The 18,352-nt window shown below is 42.9% G+C and overlaps 1 protein-coding gene across 1 annotated transcript in view; it reads right to left on the reverse strand.

Moving 5' to 3' along the window:
* DENND2B (DENN domain containing 2B) overlaps positions 1 to 18,352 on the reverse strand; it is a 73,861-nt gene that overhangs the window by 15,310 nt on the left and 40,199 nt on the right. Inside the window, exons 10-12 of the mRNA XM_075163117.1 lie at positions 17,608 to 17,685; positions 13,542 to 13,682; positions 10,390 to 10,538 (exon numbers count right to left, since the gene is read on the reverse strand). Of these exons, the coding sequence (XP_075019218.1) occupies positions 10,390 to 10,538; positions 13,542 to 13,682; positions 17,608 to 17,685 (368 nt within the window). The remainder of the gene's footprint in view (positions 1 to 10,389; positions 10,539 to 13,541; positions 13,683 to 17,607; positions 17,686 to 18,352) is intronic.

Consider the following 18,352-nt stretch of genomic DNA (forward strand, 5'->3'; position numbering starts at 1 on the left):
CCTCCAGGGTCCATCCACCGCGTCCTCGCCTCCCCAGCCAGGCTTCCCCCACGTGGCAAGCAGCAGCCTGATGCAAAAGTGAGAATCTAACCGTGCTTTTGCTAGGGGTGAAAGGCAGAGTCAAGTCACAGGGGCTACCCTAATTTGAATGCTGACACGTTTGCTGCAAGTGACCTTTGTGATATCTCACGGAGTGCAAACAAGGCCTCAGCGATAACACTGGCAGGGAGAGGGGGGCACAGACTGAGGAGGAAATGCATATTTTCCACATCACATCAGCCCAATTATCAGTTATCGTCCTTTGCAGAATCTTTTTAACTATGCTTACAACTCAAAGAGTGTAGCTACTTCACCTTCACACCCCTCTAATGATGTTTTTCCCCCCACGAAAACAAGCCAAACCCAAACCTTGTTTTGCAAGAAATGAGTCACACTTCAGGTTTTAGCTGGTGCTTTCTACAGTGCAGTCTGAGAAAAGCCAAGCTTGTAGAATTCTCATAAACGAATCACAATACGGCCTCACCCGTCTGGCAAAAGCAGTGCTGCGGTTCCTTATCAGTGGGGCACCAGTGATGCAGTGAATTTTGGGACACAATCCAGTGACTACTGAAGGTGAGCTACAGAAAGCTCAGGCACCAATTCCTCTGTGCTAGTGATGATTCCAGGTAGGAGATTTTTTATGATAAACACAGTGGTTACAACCCTGTTTCGGGTCTTGTTTTCTCTGACTTTAATTCATGGAGCCATGGTTTGCCACGCTGCCATGTCAATGAGTACAGTTCATGGACCAGACTTGCCCAACGGTTTGTGTCATTGCCTGTGTCCCTTTTCTGGTCCCTCCTTATCATATTTTACAGAAAATTGAGTGGGCAACATCTTAATCCATAAACTCTTCTCTGACCACATCCCCTTTAGCTTAAGCTTGCAACGTCCTCTCCTGTCTTGTGCTATCTTATCCTACCAGAATGGTTGCATCAGCAGCCTCACTGTAATTACCTGGGCACGTCCCCACAGCACGTTACGAGTACACCAGGCAACGTGGAGCAGAAGGGGCGAAGATCTGTGATGGCGCTTGCCTCTCCTGTCATCGCTGCCCCATGAAAGTTTGTTCAGAAGCATGTGGACAGACATGTGTCACTGTAAATGTCCCATCATACCAGAACAGAGAATGTCACAGAACTTCAGATCATATTTTGATACACCGGGCACTGTGCTAAGATACATGCTAAGAACAAGGAACTTAAATTTTAGTATTTTCTAAGATGACAACAAAGAGACCAAAGATTATACCTGTGATGTTCCTGGCAGCCCATGTTGCTATGCAGGAGGGCTGCTGCAGCAGTCTGTACCCAGCTGCGGTTTACGGTCAACACCTTAAGGAATGAGCAGGTATGTTACAATGCCGTAGTGCAGCCCGGAGGCGACGTCAGGAACAACCAGCACCCAGTAGCTGTCTACCCTGCTGGGATGATGTCTCAGAGATGGACTGAAATATGATGTGCTCTCAGGGATTCCTATTTTAAAGCTGCTGGATTTGTCAGTCAGTCAAAGTCATTCAGATTTTCAATGTTTTATGATTACACAACTCATCAGGGGATATTATCAAAGAAGAAGTAAGTGCAGGGTTCGTTTTGACTATACAAGAGGCTTTCTTTTTGTTTTTAATTCAAATATTGGAAGACATATTTTATGCAAAATTTCCAAAAGTTATCATAACTTTACACAAATCAGTAAATTATTTTACTTCGTTAAGAGCTGCGTTTTCAGAATCCAGCTCCCACCTTCCTGGAACAGCTGAGTGACAGTCTGAAGTCCCACAAATAACCTGCAAAGCACAACCCTGGCTCATGGCACAGATCAAGGTTGCAACACATGGAGCTGAGAGCTGCGGACCAGAGAATGCACTGTCAGGAGATCTCTCTCTCAGAGAATAGCTTTGAAGTACTTAATTTAAAAGAAAGCAGAGAAGAGTTGATTAAAGGGGAGTGTGGTTTCAACGAAGACATTATTTTTTGCTCCCGTAATACTTGTGCGTAAAAGAGGCACATGAAAGCCCCTGGAGAAAGAGACATGCAAAGTGCCCTTCAGAATGAGGATTTGGCTTTTCAAGCAACTGGCATTCAACCATACTTTCCACAGAGCTCAAGCAAATGGGATTTTTGGCAAAAAGTCTTTGCTTTAACACATCAGCCACCTGCCCAAGCTTTGTCAGGTGGTTACAAGAACAAAACCCAACATTTCAAAGTGGAAAGTTATCCTTAGTGCCCATAGAGTTATCCAGTCCCTTCCTGCAGGACAGTTTCTTAGCATAAATCCATAACAAAAGTGGTTCTGGCCCAGGTGCTCCAGAGGGGTGTTAACTACTTGTTCTTTCCACACTGGGACCTTTGCTCCCACCAGTCCTTGTTAATGTTCACACTGGTGGTTTCAGATTTGCAGGTAATCATTGCACTATTAACAACGTGACAGCTGTAAAGTAGGATGAAGAATTTTTCTAGGTAGTAACAGAGGAGGAGAAGAACAATCCCAACCCCCTAATCCTTCTCATTCAAAAGCTGAAAAGAGGTAATCTGTCTAAATCCCCTTGCGGGGAGCTAGAAGCCGAGTTGGGAAAATATTGCAACTTACTGCCATATGGTTATTGTGCCAATAAGCAATCCAGAAGAGAATTTCCAAACAACATGGTCGTCTTCTTATCCCATTCACTTTCATGGGGAAGGGGAAGGGAGAGAGAATTTTGTTGCACAAATCATAAGTGGAAAAATGATTATGTTTTCCCACTGTAGAGCGTTGGCCAAAGCCTGAAGTGACATGAATAAATACCACTGGAGAGGAGGGCAGGAGGAAAGGAGGAAAAGGAAAATCAGACAAGCTCTCCCCTTCTTGTGACATGGCATATTAAAAATGCCATTGAAGTTTACTGCATATTAAAAATGTCATTATTAGATTTCTTTTCTCTGGGACTGCAGAATCTTAAACAAGGCAGAGACTTAGCAAGTTCATTTTGTTTCTTGGGCTGTTTCTTCTGCCTGACATGCATCTTCCTACTGTCCACGTACAGCTCCTCTGCTGGCATCAGTCATCACACAATCTGAGTGCCAGAGAAATGTAATCCAAGTGGTACAAAATGTAAGTATCTCTTGAGAGGGGGGAATAAAGTGCAAAATTTCTCTCAAAAATCTTGAGAGATAGCTCTGCTAGTTACCTTAAACCACCAATTTCACATCACATTGAACACCTTCAATTCTAGCATTGAGACTGTAAGACAAGGCACTCAGCATCTTGCAGGACTGGGCTACATACAAACATCCTACTCAAAGAAGATTACTAGCTATATTTGGTAGGACAGAAAGAAGCAGAATATCAACATACATTACAGAAGGTTTACCTTTTTATAAGTATATATGTTTCTACCCAGTGATTCTTCATAGTGCAAGCAGGCTGAGAAAAAACAAAGTCTCACAAAAGGAATGGTTGGTAACACAGACTCAGACAGACTCTAGAGGATGCTTCTTTTATCAAAGATGAAGGGAGCTGCAAGCTGTTGTCCCTTAGGTAAAGCAGGGGTGGTCTATGGGTTCTAAATCACTCCTCAGTGGGGGCTGATCTGGCTCTCACTGGAGGAAATGGAAACTGTATGGTTACTTACATGAGAAATGGATGTTTTTGCTGTAAAATAAATTCTGTCTACTAGGCATGATTACCTATTGGATAATTATACGAGGGCTCATTCCTTCCACTGCAGAAATTAATAGAAGAAATTCTCTAGCTTATGTTCAGCATGTCAGACCAGACAAGTACAGTAATCCTGACAGTATTAAGAAAGCACTTCAAAATCTTTGAATAAAAAAATACCTGAAGAAATGTCGGCCATCCATACTTCTCCTGGGTTTAGACATAATATCTGGGAGCTATTACACACTCCACAGGTACAGTAGCTTGCATCTCTAAACATCTCCTTCTTCAATGCACAGCTGATAACTAAAAAAAAGTTTTCCCTGAGACAAGGAACTGGACTTCTGGCTCAATATAGGGCTGTGCCAGATGTGACCAAGAAAAGACATAGCTGTGTCTCCTGTAGCCTGTGCTCAGAAATGGTACAGACCAGTTAGAGACTGGCAACAGTAAATTCTCCTTCACAAGCTGGTTTCTGGCATGTGTTTGTTGTCAAATTTCTCTCAGCTTTTTTTTTGTGGATGTTTTTGTGACAGGGGAAAGTAAAGGAAATCTTTATTACTGGCCAAAGCTCGCCATCCATTTACTGAGCACACTTCCTCTCTTTGTCCTAACACACGTGTTTTTACCTTTTAACCTGCAGGTTGGCAGATTTTACAAGGGTTATGATATGACAGACTACTGGAAGGGAACATTTCCAGGCAGCAGGTGAGCCTGGTCAGGCCTATCATTGCCATGATTAGTTTGTAAGAATTATATCCTACTTTTGTTAATAAAAAAAAAAAACAATAAGGAAATAGGGAATGAGCTTTCACTTTAGTAATCTGCCCAAAAGTTTAGCTACTCTTGCTTTTCCACTTGACCTTGCTATAGGGCTGAGGAACAATAGTTTACTCGTACTACTAAAACATTGCCACTTATCTCCCATTTAAATTTGCATATTTTAACTTGAGCTACAAGATGATGCTATGATTTTGTCTGCTAGATTAAAGGATCCCAAATACTGTTTTTCTAGGCAGGCACTGAGAGACGGGGACCAGGCTGCCTCTCAACTGCAAGCTGTGCTGCTTTCTAGTGTGGCCTCACAACTCCCAAAACAACAGATTCAAATATGAGGACAAGCGTCAACACTCCCCGAACATCCCGGGCATAACACGGACAGCCCTAAGCTGTCTCTGTCCATGGGATTAGGGAAATGCCGTTGTTTGTTCTGAAAGCCTTTGCCCTTGAATACAAGTACACTCTGCTCCCCTTTTGCTCCACAAAGTTAACAGAGACTTGCCTGCGGGATGACTTCCCCCAGTATTTACATATTTATGCTTCTGTCCTGTATTAGTCAGTGTTTCTGTCTGGAGCCCATAACCTTTGGTCAGGTCTGGGATCCGCCTGCGCTTTCTACAGTTGTGCGGGAAGACAGATTCCTCCTGGCAGTCCAAAATACTTTGGGGAGGGGTAGGGAGGTTTTTGTCCTTAACAGGATAAAAGTTTTTTATCCTCAACAGGATAAAGTCTTGCCACCTCATAGGTGCCTAGCTTTTGCTTGCAACAGCACCTCTTGACTTCATGGGGCAAGAGCTGCAGAGGAGGGTTTCAGGGGGCTGCAGCACAGCAGGTCCGTGTTGGGCCAGGGGATGTGTGCTGGCAGAGGGGCAGAGAAACATGGAGGGAGAAAACTCTCTTTCGGAAGACAAAGTCACCTGTGGCCAACCCTAAGGGAGGAGGACACCGATGTGCAGGAGCATTAGCTGCACTGAAGTTTGCTGTCATCCAACATTGCCTCAGTCTCATTCCCTCAGATCTCCCTCGCATGCAGGTAAAAACTTGTGGGTTTATTCACGAATTTACAATATCTCATGAGATACTGTAAATTCAGCTGGCTCACACCTAAGTATGGTGCATGACAGACACCCTCAGTGGCAGCACCACCCTGAAGTGTGCCCATCCCCATGCTCTCCTGCCCAGCCCCAGCCCCAGCCCCAGCACCCTGCTCTGCCCCTCTCCCAGCACAGGAGCTCCTGGTGCAGCCTGGACAAGGGGCCCATCTGGTTTGGAGAAACTCTGCAAAATGAGTAATTCCTACTATGGCTGGGCCAGCACAGCCTCCTGGGTGAGGGAGAGTGTGGTGCAGGGCAGGAGCAAACAAGGGGAGCAGGAGGGGGGACTTCCTTAGCTGGCACTGCCACTTCGAGAAACGCCTGGCCCACCTTTGCCTTGGGGTACATTTCCAAGCTCACCTGTATGGCTTAGGACATAAAACCCATTGCTGTCAACAGAGCTTTTTTCCTTGAGGCCCGTGTGCCTGCTTCACTGAGAAGTAGCTGAAATATCTCATATAAAACCAAAATTCACCACAATGAAAAGTTATTTTGTCTTTCAAAAGAGCAGGGATTCTATAGAAGCCTTTCACAGCCCCTAAAGCTTCAGAAAGGCCACTGAAAGGAATGTTCTAGGATTTAGATCCACAGCAAAAGACAAGCCTCATCCAAACACTCCCACTGACTTCGGCTGGCATTGGACTGGACCCACATGTGAAATGTAAGCAAAATATGCTCTAAGTCCTTCACAATATAGTGGATTACAGCAAGAGTGTTTTTTATTTATAAAAAATGGGGTTATAACAAAGGGACATTGAGATGCCCAAGGCCTTTCTTTGCCCCTCTCCAAACATTCATTACCTCCTCAGCAAACATGTCCACAAATTCGTTTCCCCAGCATAAAACTAAAACAGGCAGAGAGATATTTTTCTTCCAATGTTTGCTTTCTATTTATTTCCTGTTGCTACCTTTGTGCCTGCAGCAACGCCAATGTTCCCTGAGCCCCAGAACCCACTGATTTTGCATCTGCTGCCTAGCCTTTCAAACCCCAGAGGACTGCACTTAGAGCAGCTCTCCCTTTGCAGCTGGCAGTCATGGGGTTGTTTCAGAGTGGGGTGAACAGGCAGAATGCCGGGAACATAAATAGGGGCTCCTAGCTGGGGCGGGGATTGGAACTGGGATGGGACATACCATCTCAGTTGTGCTTTCAGCAGATGTTTAAGGAATTGGAGCTTTAAGTTACCTCTTTATGAGTTGTTGTTGTTGTTTTTGTTGTTGTTGTTGTTGTTGTTGTTATTATTATTATTATTATTCCAAGTTTCTCTATTGTTATCCTTATTTCTCTGTTCATGGAAAGCAAAATACTGAAAGGTCACTGGCAGATTCAAATTCATTTTTGAAGGTGAGCAAATAGCCACAGGGATTTATTCACCAATTTCAAGCAGAAAAAATATATAAGCAACTTACTGGGAAAAAAAACCCCAAACCTAACTGCACATATCTAACCAAGGCAACCTCACAGTCCTGTCATTCAAAACTTTACTATTGTTCCTCATTGCTGGTAGCATCACTTTCTGTGCTGAAAAATGGCAAATCTCTTCTGTGCAAAGATCAAGGACTATAAATTTTCACATTCTGGGCACTATAAGAACCATAAATAACAATTTATTGAATGAATCTCACTTCACTAGGCATAACTTTCCCAAACTTGTATAATGTGTGAAATCATTTATTGCTTGGAGACCTGTTAAACAGGCAGCTACAAAAGCCCATTGCATCTCATTGTTTGAAGCCTAAACCTCAACATCATTTATTTCTAAGCTATTTTTTGGGTACATGCAGAAATCAAGCCCTTGTAAAATCTTTTTAATTTCCTGCTCTCGTTCTTTGGGCCCACAGACTGGACCTGTAAGATATTTCACTACTTTTTTTTCCACATTACTGGTAAACTCCTTGAGTTTCAGCCATGATGCCCATAAACAAAATTCACGTCAGACAAGGCATAGGTTCCAAGACAGACAGTTATTAGCTCAAAGCCAGAGTGTTTCATTTTAGATTTCATCCCCATTTAAACCATGAAAACCTCAGTAAGTATTGAATTTAAATCCACTGTCACTTTCTCCAGGCCTTTGTCGAAGGACTCATTATTAGTTTCTATTTTACAGTACCTCCTAGATCCCCATGCTGAGAGGGGCCACGCTGTATCAAGTAGAGCTGTGTGCACCCATGGAGCAAGAAGCAGTCTCGTCCTGGAGCGTTTAGGATCCCAGATAGACCAGGCAAAAGATAAGAAGTGGAGCTGCGTTTCCAGCGTGTGTCACACAGCAGGTCGGAGGGTTCAGAAGGAGAGCTCAGGATTCACAAGTCTTAATCCAGGGCCTTATCTATCACATCAGATTTTGTCATACTCTTTTTAAACAAAACAAAGTATATGTATACAATAAAGGGTACATGCAGATATAATAAAGTATATGAATATAAACCTTTTTGTGAGAAAGGTTCTGTCCCTTCTTACAGGAGCAACCACAAAACCTCATAAGCCTCTTGGATCCATCTGAATTCTCTCCTTTCTTAAAGTACGTGCTAATGGCCCCTACCCTGATGGCTCGCTCTCACAACAGAAAGAACAGTTTGCTGGAGAACAGTTTTTGCAGGACAGCGCAATGTTCGGATATGTGTTTACCGAAAGGGATCTTTATAATTTCTGGTTCCTGTTGGTCCTGGTGCCCTATCTCAGTGTGCCAAAAGGGAGAGCAGCAGCGCTTTGCGTGTAAGCAGGACTCTGTGATCCTCTGCTCTGAGGATCGTAGGACTAGACAGCTATCAGGAGAAAGGTAATTGCATGGGCAAGCCTGAGCTGTTAGCTTCCAGTCAGGCTTGCGTTGTGTATAAAACCCTGGCTGCCTGAGGAAGTCCTGGGTTACCATGAGCCCTCAGCATCGGCAGCGTGACTGCTTTCCAAGCCAAGCTGCCTTAAGCCTGTCAAAGTAGGTTTAATTGTTGCTTCTTTTCTCTGAACAGTGCCCAGAAGCATTATATGACATTGGCTAGGCCAGCTGTCCCAGAGAAACGCTCCAGGGAATGGCTGCTTTCTGTCCCAGCCCTCACGGCTCAGGATGTCTCCTGTAGCAGGGCATCCCTACAGTACTGCGCCCGCAGTCCATGGATCGAGGCTCGGGGTACTTTGCCAAACCAGGACAACATTACAAAGGAGTAACTGGGAACTCCGAAGCAGAGCAACAGTTGGCAGCAGCACAGCACAGCCCTCATTTTCTCTGTACCATTTCTGTGATTTTCCACTCAAAACATTGTGCCATTTGAAGGAACGCAGACCTGTGTCATTCTGAGTTACAATCAGACTTGTGGGTGCCACTAATTCTGCTAAATGAATGGTAAAATAGAAATAGACAGAACGATGTAATTAAGCATGCTGTAGAAAAAGAGTCAGAAGGAACACGCCAACAGTATTTTCAAAAGCCACCTGCCCCAATATTCATGGTGTGACTCACATATCTACTAAAGTACTGCAGAAACCCTGGACTAGCTACACAATTCTCACCAGGAGTTTATGTGAAATTAAGTCATCCCAAATGTTCATTCAAACTAAGGGTTACTGACAAGGGAAGGGATGAAATAAAATGTTCCTGTTGTTCTAGACAACAGAAAAGACTGCTAAGGAAGTAACTTTATAACCTGAGAAGGGTCTGCAGCTTTAAGAAATTTTCCCCTAAAGGTTGTAAAGCTTTTACTATGCAAAGTATTTTTGCTATTATATACACTGGCGGCCACTAAGTGCAGCTATTATTTCTGGCGGTCATTCAGAGAAGGTTGGGGCTGATAAAGTGTTTAACAGAGTTTGTTTGGGTAGATCCATCTGTGTTTTTAACCACCCATACAGTCTTTTGTGTCCTTTTAAAAGACACTGGATGTTCCTGAGTCTAATAAATTATGGTCTTTATTTTTATTTGCCATCTTTCATTATTTATCATACCACAGCAAAGAATGTTTTCTTTACAATGTCCACACTTTTCTATATGGATTACACAAGCATCTGAAAAAGGGATGATTCTTTGCTGCGGGGCAGGGCTCCCACAGAGAGCTCCCACTTCCTTGGAAAAGGCCATGTGGAGTTGTGACCTGTTGCTCTCACTCCTTACACCTTGGGGTGAGTTCATGCCTCAGAGGAGCCAAGGAGGGGAGATTGCGATCAAAGGGAAGTAAGAGGTATGTTGAAATGATGTAGCAAGGAGCCCAAGATGGTGCTTCGGAAAAGAAATGTTTTCAGGTCATGTGAGCACCAGGAAAAATATCCTAACTAGTTGGGATGGACCATTATAGCATTCTTAACACTCCCACTGGATAGGTTTGCTAGTGCAGGATTTGAAACCTAGCCCGATTATAAACTCTCTGTACTGCATGGAGCAAACCAGGTGAACTCCCCCATTATAAACTCTGTGTACTGCATGGAGCAAACCAGGTGAACTCCCAGCACCCCACTTCCCTGCCTGGCTGCACTGCATGGCCACAAGATGAAGCACCTCAGTGACAATCTCTGTTACTCTTTACAAGTACTCTGTTCCAAAACCTGAAATGAAATATTGCTTGGACTATATTGCTTCAAAACGCTGTGCAAACATTTGCTGACTATGAAGCAGGTGAGTATTGGTATCGCCATTTTACAGAAGGGAAAGTAAGACAGAACAAGTGGCTTGTAGCTAGTGACCACTAGCAAATGTGTGCCCCATCTGATGCAAATAACTTCCATTGATGTAAAAATTATTTAAATCCTACAGTGAGAGGATCCTCACATCTGACAACCATTCTGGACATTTCATAAAGCTTTTTGTATCCAGAGATAGTACTGTCCTGAACATGTGGTTCAGGTGCCTTTGCCACTTACCTGAGCTTATCTGCTACAAAAATCACACGCCGCTCCAACAGGAGAGAAGCAAAGATCCTGATGATCTGACGAATGCTGAGGCACTTGAAAAGGCATTCAAAGTCCACGTGTTCCAGGCGCGAGTCCATGGGCCGCCGCAGCTCAATGACCTGAACACATCCAACAAACATCAGTCAGCATCACTGGTCAGGGCTGACAGCACCAGGGGTGCCCGGCACCCCAGCCCGGGCCCTCCAGCACCGCTCCATGCTTTCCTGCTGAGGGGGGACAGAGAACGACCCCCATCCTCTTTTGCAAACTGCGGCTGGAGGCACAGCACTCCAGAGAAATGGCGTATTACACAATTCACTATTAAGTCATTCTTCTTCCCAGAACACAGTTGTGCAAATTAAATCTGCTGTCATTTCCGAGGGAAGCATAATTCTGCCTTCTAAACACCCTGTCAGAGATGTAAAGCTTGGCTGAGTCAACAGTTTGAAGCAATTAACAAACTGGAAACACTGGAGCCGGAAGCTTACAGGGTTAAAACAGCCATAAAGACAAGGTAAATTTGGTTGTAAACTTGGCTAGCAATTCAGATTCACATCTAGATAGGAACCAAGGACTGAACTTAAAGGCCGGGCAAAATTTAAACCCAATTTACTTCATTTTCACTCTTCTATGATGCATAATTCACTAGATAATGTTTAAAACCTTTTTTTGTCATAAAGATATGTACATATATATACTTAACTGGGGAGTCAGGACAAGGTCTTAGATGGTGACTTGTGACATCCCTTTAAAGTCTAATTTTCATACTTCATCCATGACCTCAGGCCCTCTCCTTCCTTTTCTCAAATGCCTTTTGCTTGATTCCTTTATTATATCTTCCTTTTACTCTGCAATTGACATGCTCAGATGTGGAACTTGAAGGCGGAGGACAGAAAAAAGAAGAAGGAAAAATAACATGAAGAAGAGAGTAAGAGAGGGAGAAAAATATGAAGTGCAAGACAGCAAATGATGAACTACTGAGGAATTTGAGGAAACAGAAGGGAAAGGGGAAGAGTTGGCCAACTTGAAGCTGTGTTGAAATCTCTGAAGACATATTAACAGAAACATATATACATCTCTTTCTTTCCATATGTCCAAAAATCACCACCACCTTATTGCTTTAGACCACTTTTATGTTTTCATGCACATGACACCACATTCCACGAGCGTACTGTATTGGGTTTAAACTGGGGTAGCCTTTACAAAATTCCTCACAAACACACTGTTTTAAGGATATGATCAAGACCACAGGATACTGGAAAAAAAAACAGTTCACACCAGTTTAGTTGTAGTATTGTTTGTGATTGGTAACACAGGACTGTAAAAAGAAAGTCACTGTTAGAACAGTATTTGTGTACAGATTTGATTTTTTTTAAGCCTGAAATACAGAAACATCATGGTGCCAGAGTATTAGATACCCATTGCTCAGCTGTTGCCCTGAACAGCAGTGTTCAGGATGGTGCGATGGTGTACCATGCGGAGCGATGGTGTACCATGAATACCTCCTCGGGAAATGCTGCCTTCCTACCTCTTTCTCATACTCAGTAAAGGCACCCACTTCATTCCTTAGCGTTGGGATTGCAAGCTCAAATCATGTTTATGTGCCAAATCATGAGGAGCTAGTTTTACTGCAAAACTTCCAACGCTAAAATCTTGCTGCGGGGTAGGATGCAATGCAAGTTACGGCAGCTTTTATAAATGCCATGGATGTTTTCTGTTGCCTGGCAAAGCCTTCTGCTGCAATCTGCTCATCACAAAGAAATATACTGTCTACTTCCCAATTAATCATTATCTTTGTTTAGGCCAGAGGAGCCACAATGGAAGGACAAGATTCTGTTCCTAATTAAGTCAGTGCATTCCATTTAAATAACGAGTTTGTACTAGCATAACAGAGAGCAAAGCTCAGCCAGAAGAGAGTTGTTTGTTTGTTTGGAATTATCTCAGTGTTTTTCTCTGGGAGAGTTCAGAAGCTTGAGCAGAGGATAGAGAAGTTGCCGATCCACGGGTTCCCAGATATATTCACATCAAAAAGGCATTATCAGATCTTACCACTGTTATGCCAATCAGCCTTTCAGTTTTCTTTTGCTTCTCCAGAAGAAAATGCGTGTGACTTAAACATGCCTTGCAAGTCACTTATGAAAGGAACCCTTTACATATCATACCAAGTGACATTACAGGCCCGCTCCGTTGAAGTCAGTGGCATTACACTTGGAGAAAATATGATTCAATGTAAAAATAGTAATAGCACTGTAAAACTAACCCTAAGGAGCGTAAAATAACCCTAGAGGGGAATTTTTTTCCTGGTTACACTAACTGGGCCAAATTCTATTCCTATCTGCAGTAATGTATTTCCTCTATATGCTTGCCCATCTCAGTGGAGCTACTGTATACTTACATAAGGACATGCAGAGAGCAGAATTTGACACGGCAAATGGCTAGCAAGCCTCAAATTACAAAAAACTTTTTAAGCAAGGTACCAATATTGCCATTTTCCAGTAAGGCATAGGTTGTATAATGCTAGGCTTCTAGCTACTTAAGTCAGTAATAAAAGGAAATGAAATCTATTATATGTGTGCGCACACTCGCACAAAAACTTTTATATGACATGCTTTTCCAACTATAGAATATTTCTTTGAGGGCCAGTTAAAGGGTATTTATTGCCAAAAAGAGCCATTTAAATGCTGCTGGTCACTCCTACCAAGGCCAGGACCAGCAGTAATGAGGTTTGCAATAACAACTAGCTGCTGAACTGTTCAAGTACAGTCAGCATGGGAAACTTACACTTGCTTGTAATCACTGTGATAAAGCCCAGCGACACTGTAGTCTGTTAACTACACGAGGCCAGGCACATTTGTGGTCTTTGTGGTTTTTTTCTTAAACGCAACTTATTAACAAACGTAAAATAACAAATACATAACAATAAATTGGCTTATAACCATCAATGGGAACTAGCATTAGCATTATCAACACTGGTGCAGCTCCTGCACTGTTCATTTTGAGGGTGTGCCACCTCACATGCCGTGCAGTATCCGTATGTCTCCTCCTGTTTTTCTTTTGCTGTTTGATATTGGAGTCGTGAGGGGGGGAGGCTTTGACTTTTAATGTTTGCAGTTGCTTTTTACCTCGTTTCCAGCTCCAGGCAAAAACGTTTTGACTTTGATTGTCTTTCCAGGTGCAGGAAAAGGAGATTCCATCAGACTCCTCATAAATGGATAAACCAAGGCAGCAGATATTCCCCTTCTCCTTTCAACCTCATCCAGGATCTGATCCATTAGTAAGACATAAGAGAGAGAAACAGAACATGTCAGCACCACATACACTCTTGAAGCATCTTTTGACCCACATGTGCCTAAACATATGGCAGATCTAAGTTTAATTCTCCTCTGCCATGCATTTCTTCACTACCCTTAAAGCCGCGGGATTCGATCATACTCTAAAAACAATACGTTTTCCAGTTACAAAAGGAAGCCTGTTTGTGAATGCAGTTAACACAGACACAAGGAAGAAACAACAAATCTGGAAAGGAGAAAGAAGACTTGGCATGGCAAAAGGGATCTCTATTGTTGGGATTTTGCCTGAACAGGCAAAGAGGAGAGAAAGATCAAGACAAATCCCATGAACACAGGCCAGGTCAGCATCACGTCTCAGTGGTACATCTTGAAATTTGTATTAAGGAGAAACACTTTCTTCTGCCCTGGGCATCTCTTCCATTTCCAATGAGAGGGCAGGAAAAAGCCAGACCAGCAAGAAAAGCAACCTGCCACACCATGATACCAGCAGAGGTCCACCAGGAAAGAGCTCCTGGAAGAGTCCCGGCCGTGGCGGCAGCAATCACGTCGCAGTCTGTGCTGAGCTGGAGCAGCCGCGAGCAGCCTCGTGAAGCATGCCCAGCTGTTTACACTGGGTGCCTGCATTAAGGTCATTTTCTGTTTGACATGACGCAGAGCAGGCAATCTAGTTTTGAAATAAGCAGATGGAACTTCTTACAGATAGAGAGGACTATTATTTTCTTCTCTCTTTGGTCACATGGGCCAACATAAATTAGATCACAGCTAAGTTTTCCCACATTAGACAGACCATATAGATGATAAACCTAAAGAAGATGAGAAAGCAAGCTTCAAAGCAGTTAGTGGTTTGACCTGAAATGGTGATCTTTTAACCACCACTCAAGAGCAAAAGGCCATACAAGAGTTAGTGGGTCTGAGCCAGGCATTTTCCCTTGTTTCTCTTGGAAATGCTTTTCACTGAAACAGAACATTAAAAGATACTTAAGCACAAGCTGGTGGCTTACAACGATAGCCAGTGACACCAAATGCCAACAGAGGCATTCACTGGTGCATAGTTTCCCCTTCCTCCTTGCAACATAGTAAAGACCTAACTAAAGCAAAGCTGACCCTATATACATAGCTTGCGTTCCAGTCCATGGAAGTGGCAAATAACCGTAACATTCATTCTTGATGTAATTTGCAGCCCAACAACTATCCTTACCAAACAAAACCAGCTGCCCAAATGGGAAGTAGTAATGAACCAAGGCTATGCCCTGCGTCCCTTAGCGCTCCTGCACACTGCCAGCACACAGTTGTAACGTGCCCAACACGTATCTCCTTTTCTGCAGTCACTATTCGATGCTTTATGTTGCTGGAGTTGGGGGCCATGTATGCATCATACCCCTGTCCCAACAACCTTCACCACACAAATAAAAAGGAGCATTTAAACCGAATAAAAGTTGAACAGAGATCTCAGGAGATAAAATGGTCAAAAACATCTGTTGAAACCATGACCAAATGAACTGGCTGGAAGTAAAGATATCTGTGGTTCTCAAGCGTGTCTTAGCAGTAGCTATTGCAACAGAGAGCATAAATGGCTTTGAGGAAGATGAAAATAATGCAGGCTATCAGAAACAGGATGATAAACATTTTAAAACAGAGGACACCTTTTGCTTTTCTGATAAATAATATCCAAGGTTTAATATCTCGTGGTCTTTCACTACTCACATTTTTCTGTAAAGACAACTGTTCCTTGTTTTGACTAATTCGGCAAAGTGCACCATCATAATCGTTTTCCTCTCTTTCACTGGATTTATCAATTAGGATAGCCCAAGTTCCTCTTACTAGGCTGGAAAAAGAGACTGTCTCACTTTTCAAGAACTTCTATCTCCATGCACACCACATCTGTCTTCAAAACCAATAGGGATGCTAAGGCTCAAACTCCTCCTCCTTCATTTAACAGCTGTTTTGTCCAAACCCTTTCCAAATGCGGTTCTTAGAGTATGTGCTAAAGAGCTGTGCTAAATCCAGCTGGAGTCAGCCCCGTGCGCTGCCAAATGCCCTGCTCCCACCCCGGTGCCAGTACCGTCAGGAGGTGACCAGCCCTCTGTAGGACAGTACTGCTGTGGCCAGGCTCCAGTGCGATGGGGTCCTTTTGTGGCCCAGCCCCTACACGAGCCTGGTAGTTGAAAAAGAGCACAGGTGTGTTACAGTCCTATTCAGGGCCCAATATGCAATCCGGTGGGAGCCCTCCTTCCTGCACAGACCAAGAATTTGAGGCCCATGTGGCCAGGGCTTGCCTGCCACAACGCCTGGGAACAGCCCCTGATGAAGCCGGTGAAATGACACTCAGCGTCAACGTTGGGTTCACTTTGGCTGGATGATCAGACTCTCCTTTTCAAGTTACAGATTGAACTGGGAAAGCAGATTATTTGCAATTTTGGTGCAAGGACCTTCCTTGTCTGACTTTATCCCTCAGCTGCAGTGATACTTGGTTGTAAGGAGGATACTTAAATTTTCTTTTTTTTCCCTCTCCCAAGTTTTCCTTTGAAAATTAGTGCACTATCAAAATTAGATAAAAACGTAAAAGCCAACAAAGACCCTCAGGACATCTCTCCGTACCACGAGTGTGGTGAGCTGTGTTATCCTCCCAGAACAATGCATTCTGTTTTGCTCACAGATATCTGTGTTTAGATACATATTATGTCTAAGAGACACTGTTATAAACCCTTGATTTCAGAGCTTTATGAAAGACGTCAGAAGCAGAACTGCAATTAACTATTGCAACCCAATTGTTTTTCTTCACACAAGATTTGTATTAAACAAAGTTTTATCTAGAAAAGCTTGAAACCCGCTTTAAGATAACATTCTGTATGATTATTAGATCATATGAACCATATAAATGCTATGATTTTTATTAACTTCAATGATTTACACGTTCTTTTCAACTTTATTCCTATACAAATGAACAAGAAAAATCTGTGTAAGTTCTGTGAGATTTCCCATATCTGAAGTGAAAATCTCTGGCAAATTAAAACAACATTTCTATGAATGCTGTATCGAAATTGGAAAAGGGGAAGGCAGCCATTTGACATTAGACATATCGTTCTTTGCAGATCATCAGCAAATCCTACACAATACTCTGAGGTGCTCGCTGGATTTTGCAAGACACGCTTCCAGAGGACTAGGAGGCCCTAAACTGGCAGCTAGAGAGATATTTCAAATATTAACCAATCAGAAATGTTATTAATAGTTAATTTTAATAACCTTTTGTCTTACAAAAGAAGAATGCTTGTGGCTCTGGAGCTGACTGGCAGTTAACTGTTTCTATGGCTATTCAATCCCTCAGTTTAGCTGTAATGCCCTGCTTGTTGTTTCAAAACTCTTGTGTCAAGAAATGTATTACCTAGGTAAACCAGATCAGCATACAATGCCGCTTTGGATTCATTAATGTGGAGGCCAATTAAAAGATTATCCATGCTATCCTAGCTTCCTAGGATAAAAACCCATGTCAATAGAGTTAAGCATATAGAATTCACTTATCAAATAATCTTTTTTCTTAACCTCATCATTCCGTGGGGTATTGGAGTAAAAGTGGTACTGGCCCATCATTCAAACTGTGGACGCCAAGAATTACAGCTCAGCACAGAACAGCTTTAGAAAACAATGGAAAAAAACTTCAGTCAGCCAGATCATACAGACACCCAGATGTTTTTTGAATCAAGTTCTGCCTCAGTCACAGAAGTAATAAGACATTCTTTGATGAACCCAATAATAGGGATGGAATATCCAAAACAGCAACTGTAAAATACAGTTATCTCCCATCAAAGGAAGAAATTCTTCTCGTCTGGTTCATCACTGCACATGTGTCCCAGTAAACAATCAAATTAAAAAGCAATACTGAAAAAAAAAATCTTCTTACCTTGGAAAATAAGTCAAAGCACCCCAGACGGCTGATGACACAATAAACTTCAGGTAGGCGTGGGCCTTTTCCACTTGGCTGATAACAGTAAAAAGGAGATTGAAATTACATATTAATTTGGAGTCATAAGGAAATAGACTTCTCTCTCTGATCACACAGTTGGCCATCATGTGACATCTTTCACTGTCCGTTTCTCCATCAAAATAGCTACTCTTGGAAAAGCATCATATTTCTTCCATAAGACAGGAAACTAAAAAGTGTAAATAGTGCTTATCCACTTTGGAAATCACAGCGCGTTGGAGCTGTATTCCAGTATTGCTCCAGCTTGCAGCCATAAAAGCACATTTAACTACGACTGTAACTCATGCCTGTGCTATCATTGTCCTCTGCTCCTGCTGCGGCACGAGGAGTGGGGCCACCCTGGGGCCATGTGCTGGGAGATGAGAACTATGCTAAGGGAGGTTATGATGGCTTTAGCTCCCCACTCACTCCATGATGTTCAAAGAGAGCTCAACTCACAGAAAAGCAAGCTCATAGGCCTAAAAAAAGCAAGCTGCATGAGCTAAATCATTAACTTCCTCAGATTAATGCATGATAAACATGAAACTCTTAAATAACTTAAACAGTGGCAAGTATGAATCGATGATGCACGCCCTCCCTACCCCCCAAAAAAACCCTATAAAGACCGTCCTCTATAACCATCCTATTGAAGACATTTCCTAGAGAAGGAAATGGTTTAAATTGG

The sequence above is a fragment of the Calonectris borealis genome, chromosome 14 (genome assembly GCF_964195595.1).
Source record: "Calonectris borealis chromosome 14, bCalBor7.hap1.2, whole genome shotgun sequence".
Lineage (NCBI taxonomy): Eukaryota > Metazoa > Chordata > Aves > Procellariiformes > Procellariidae > Calonectris > Calonectris borealis.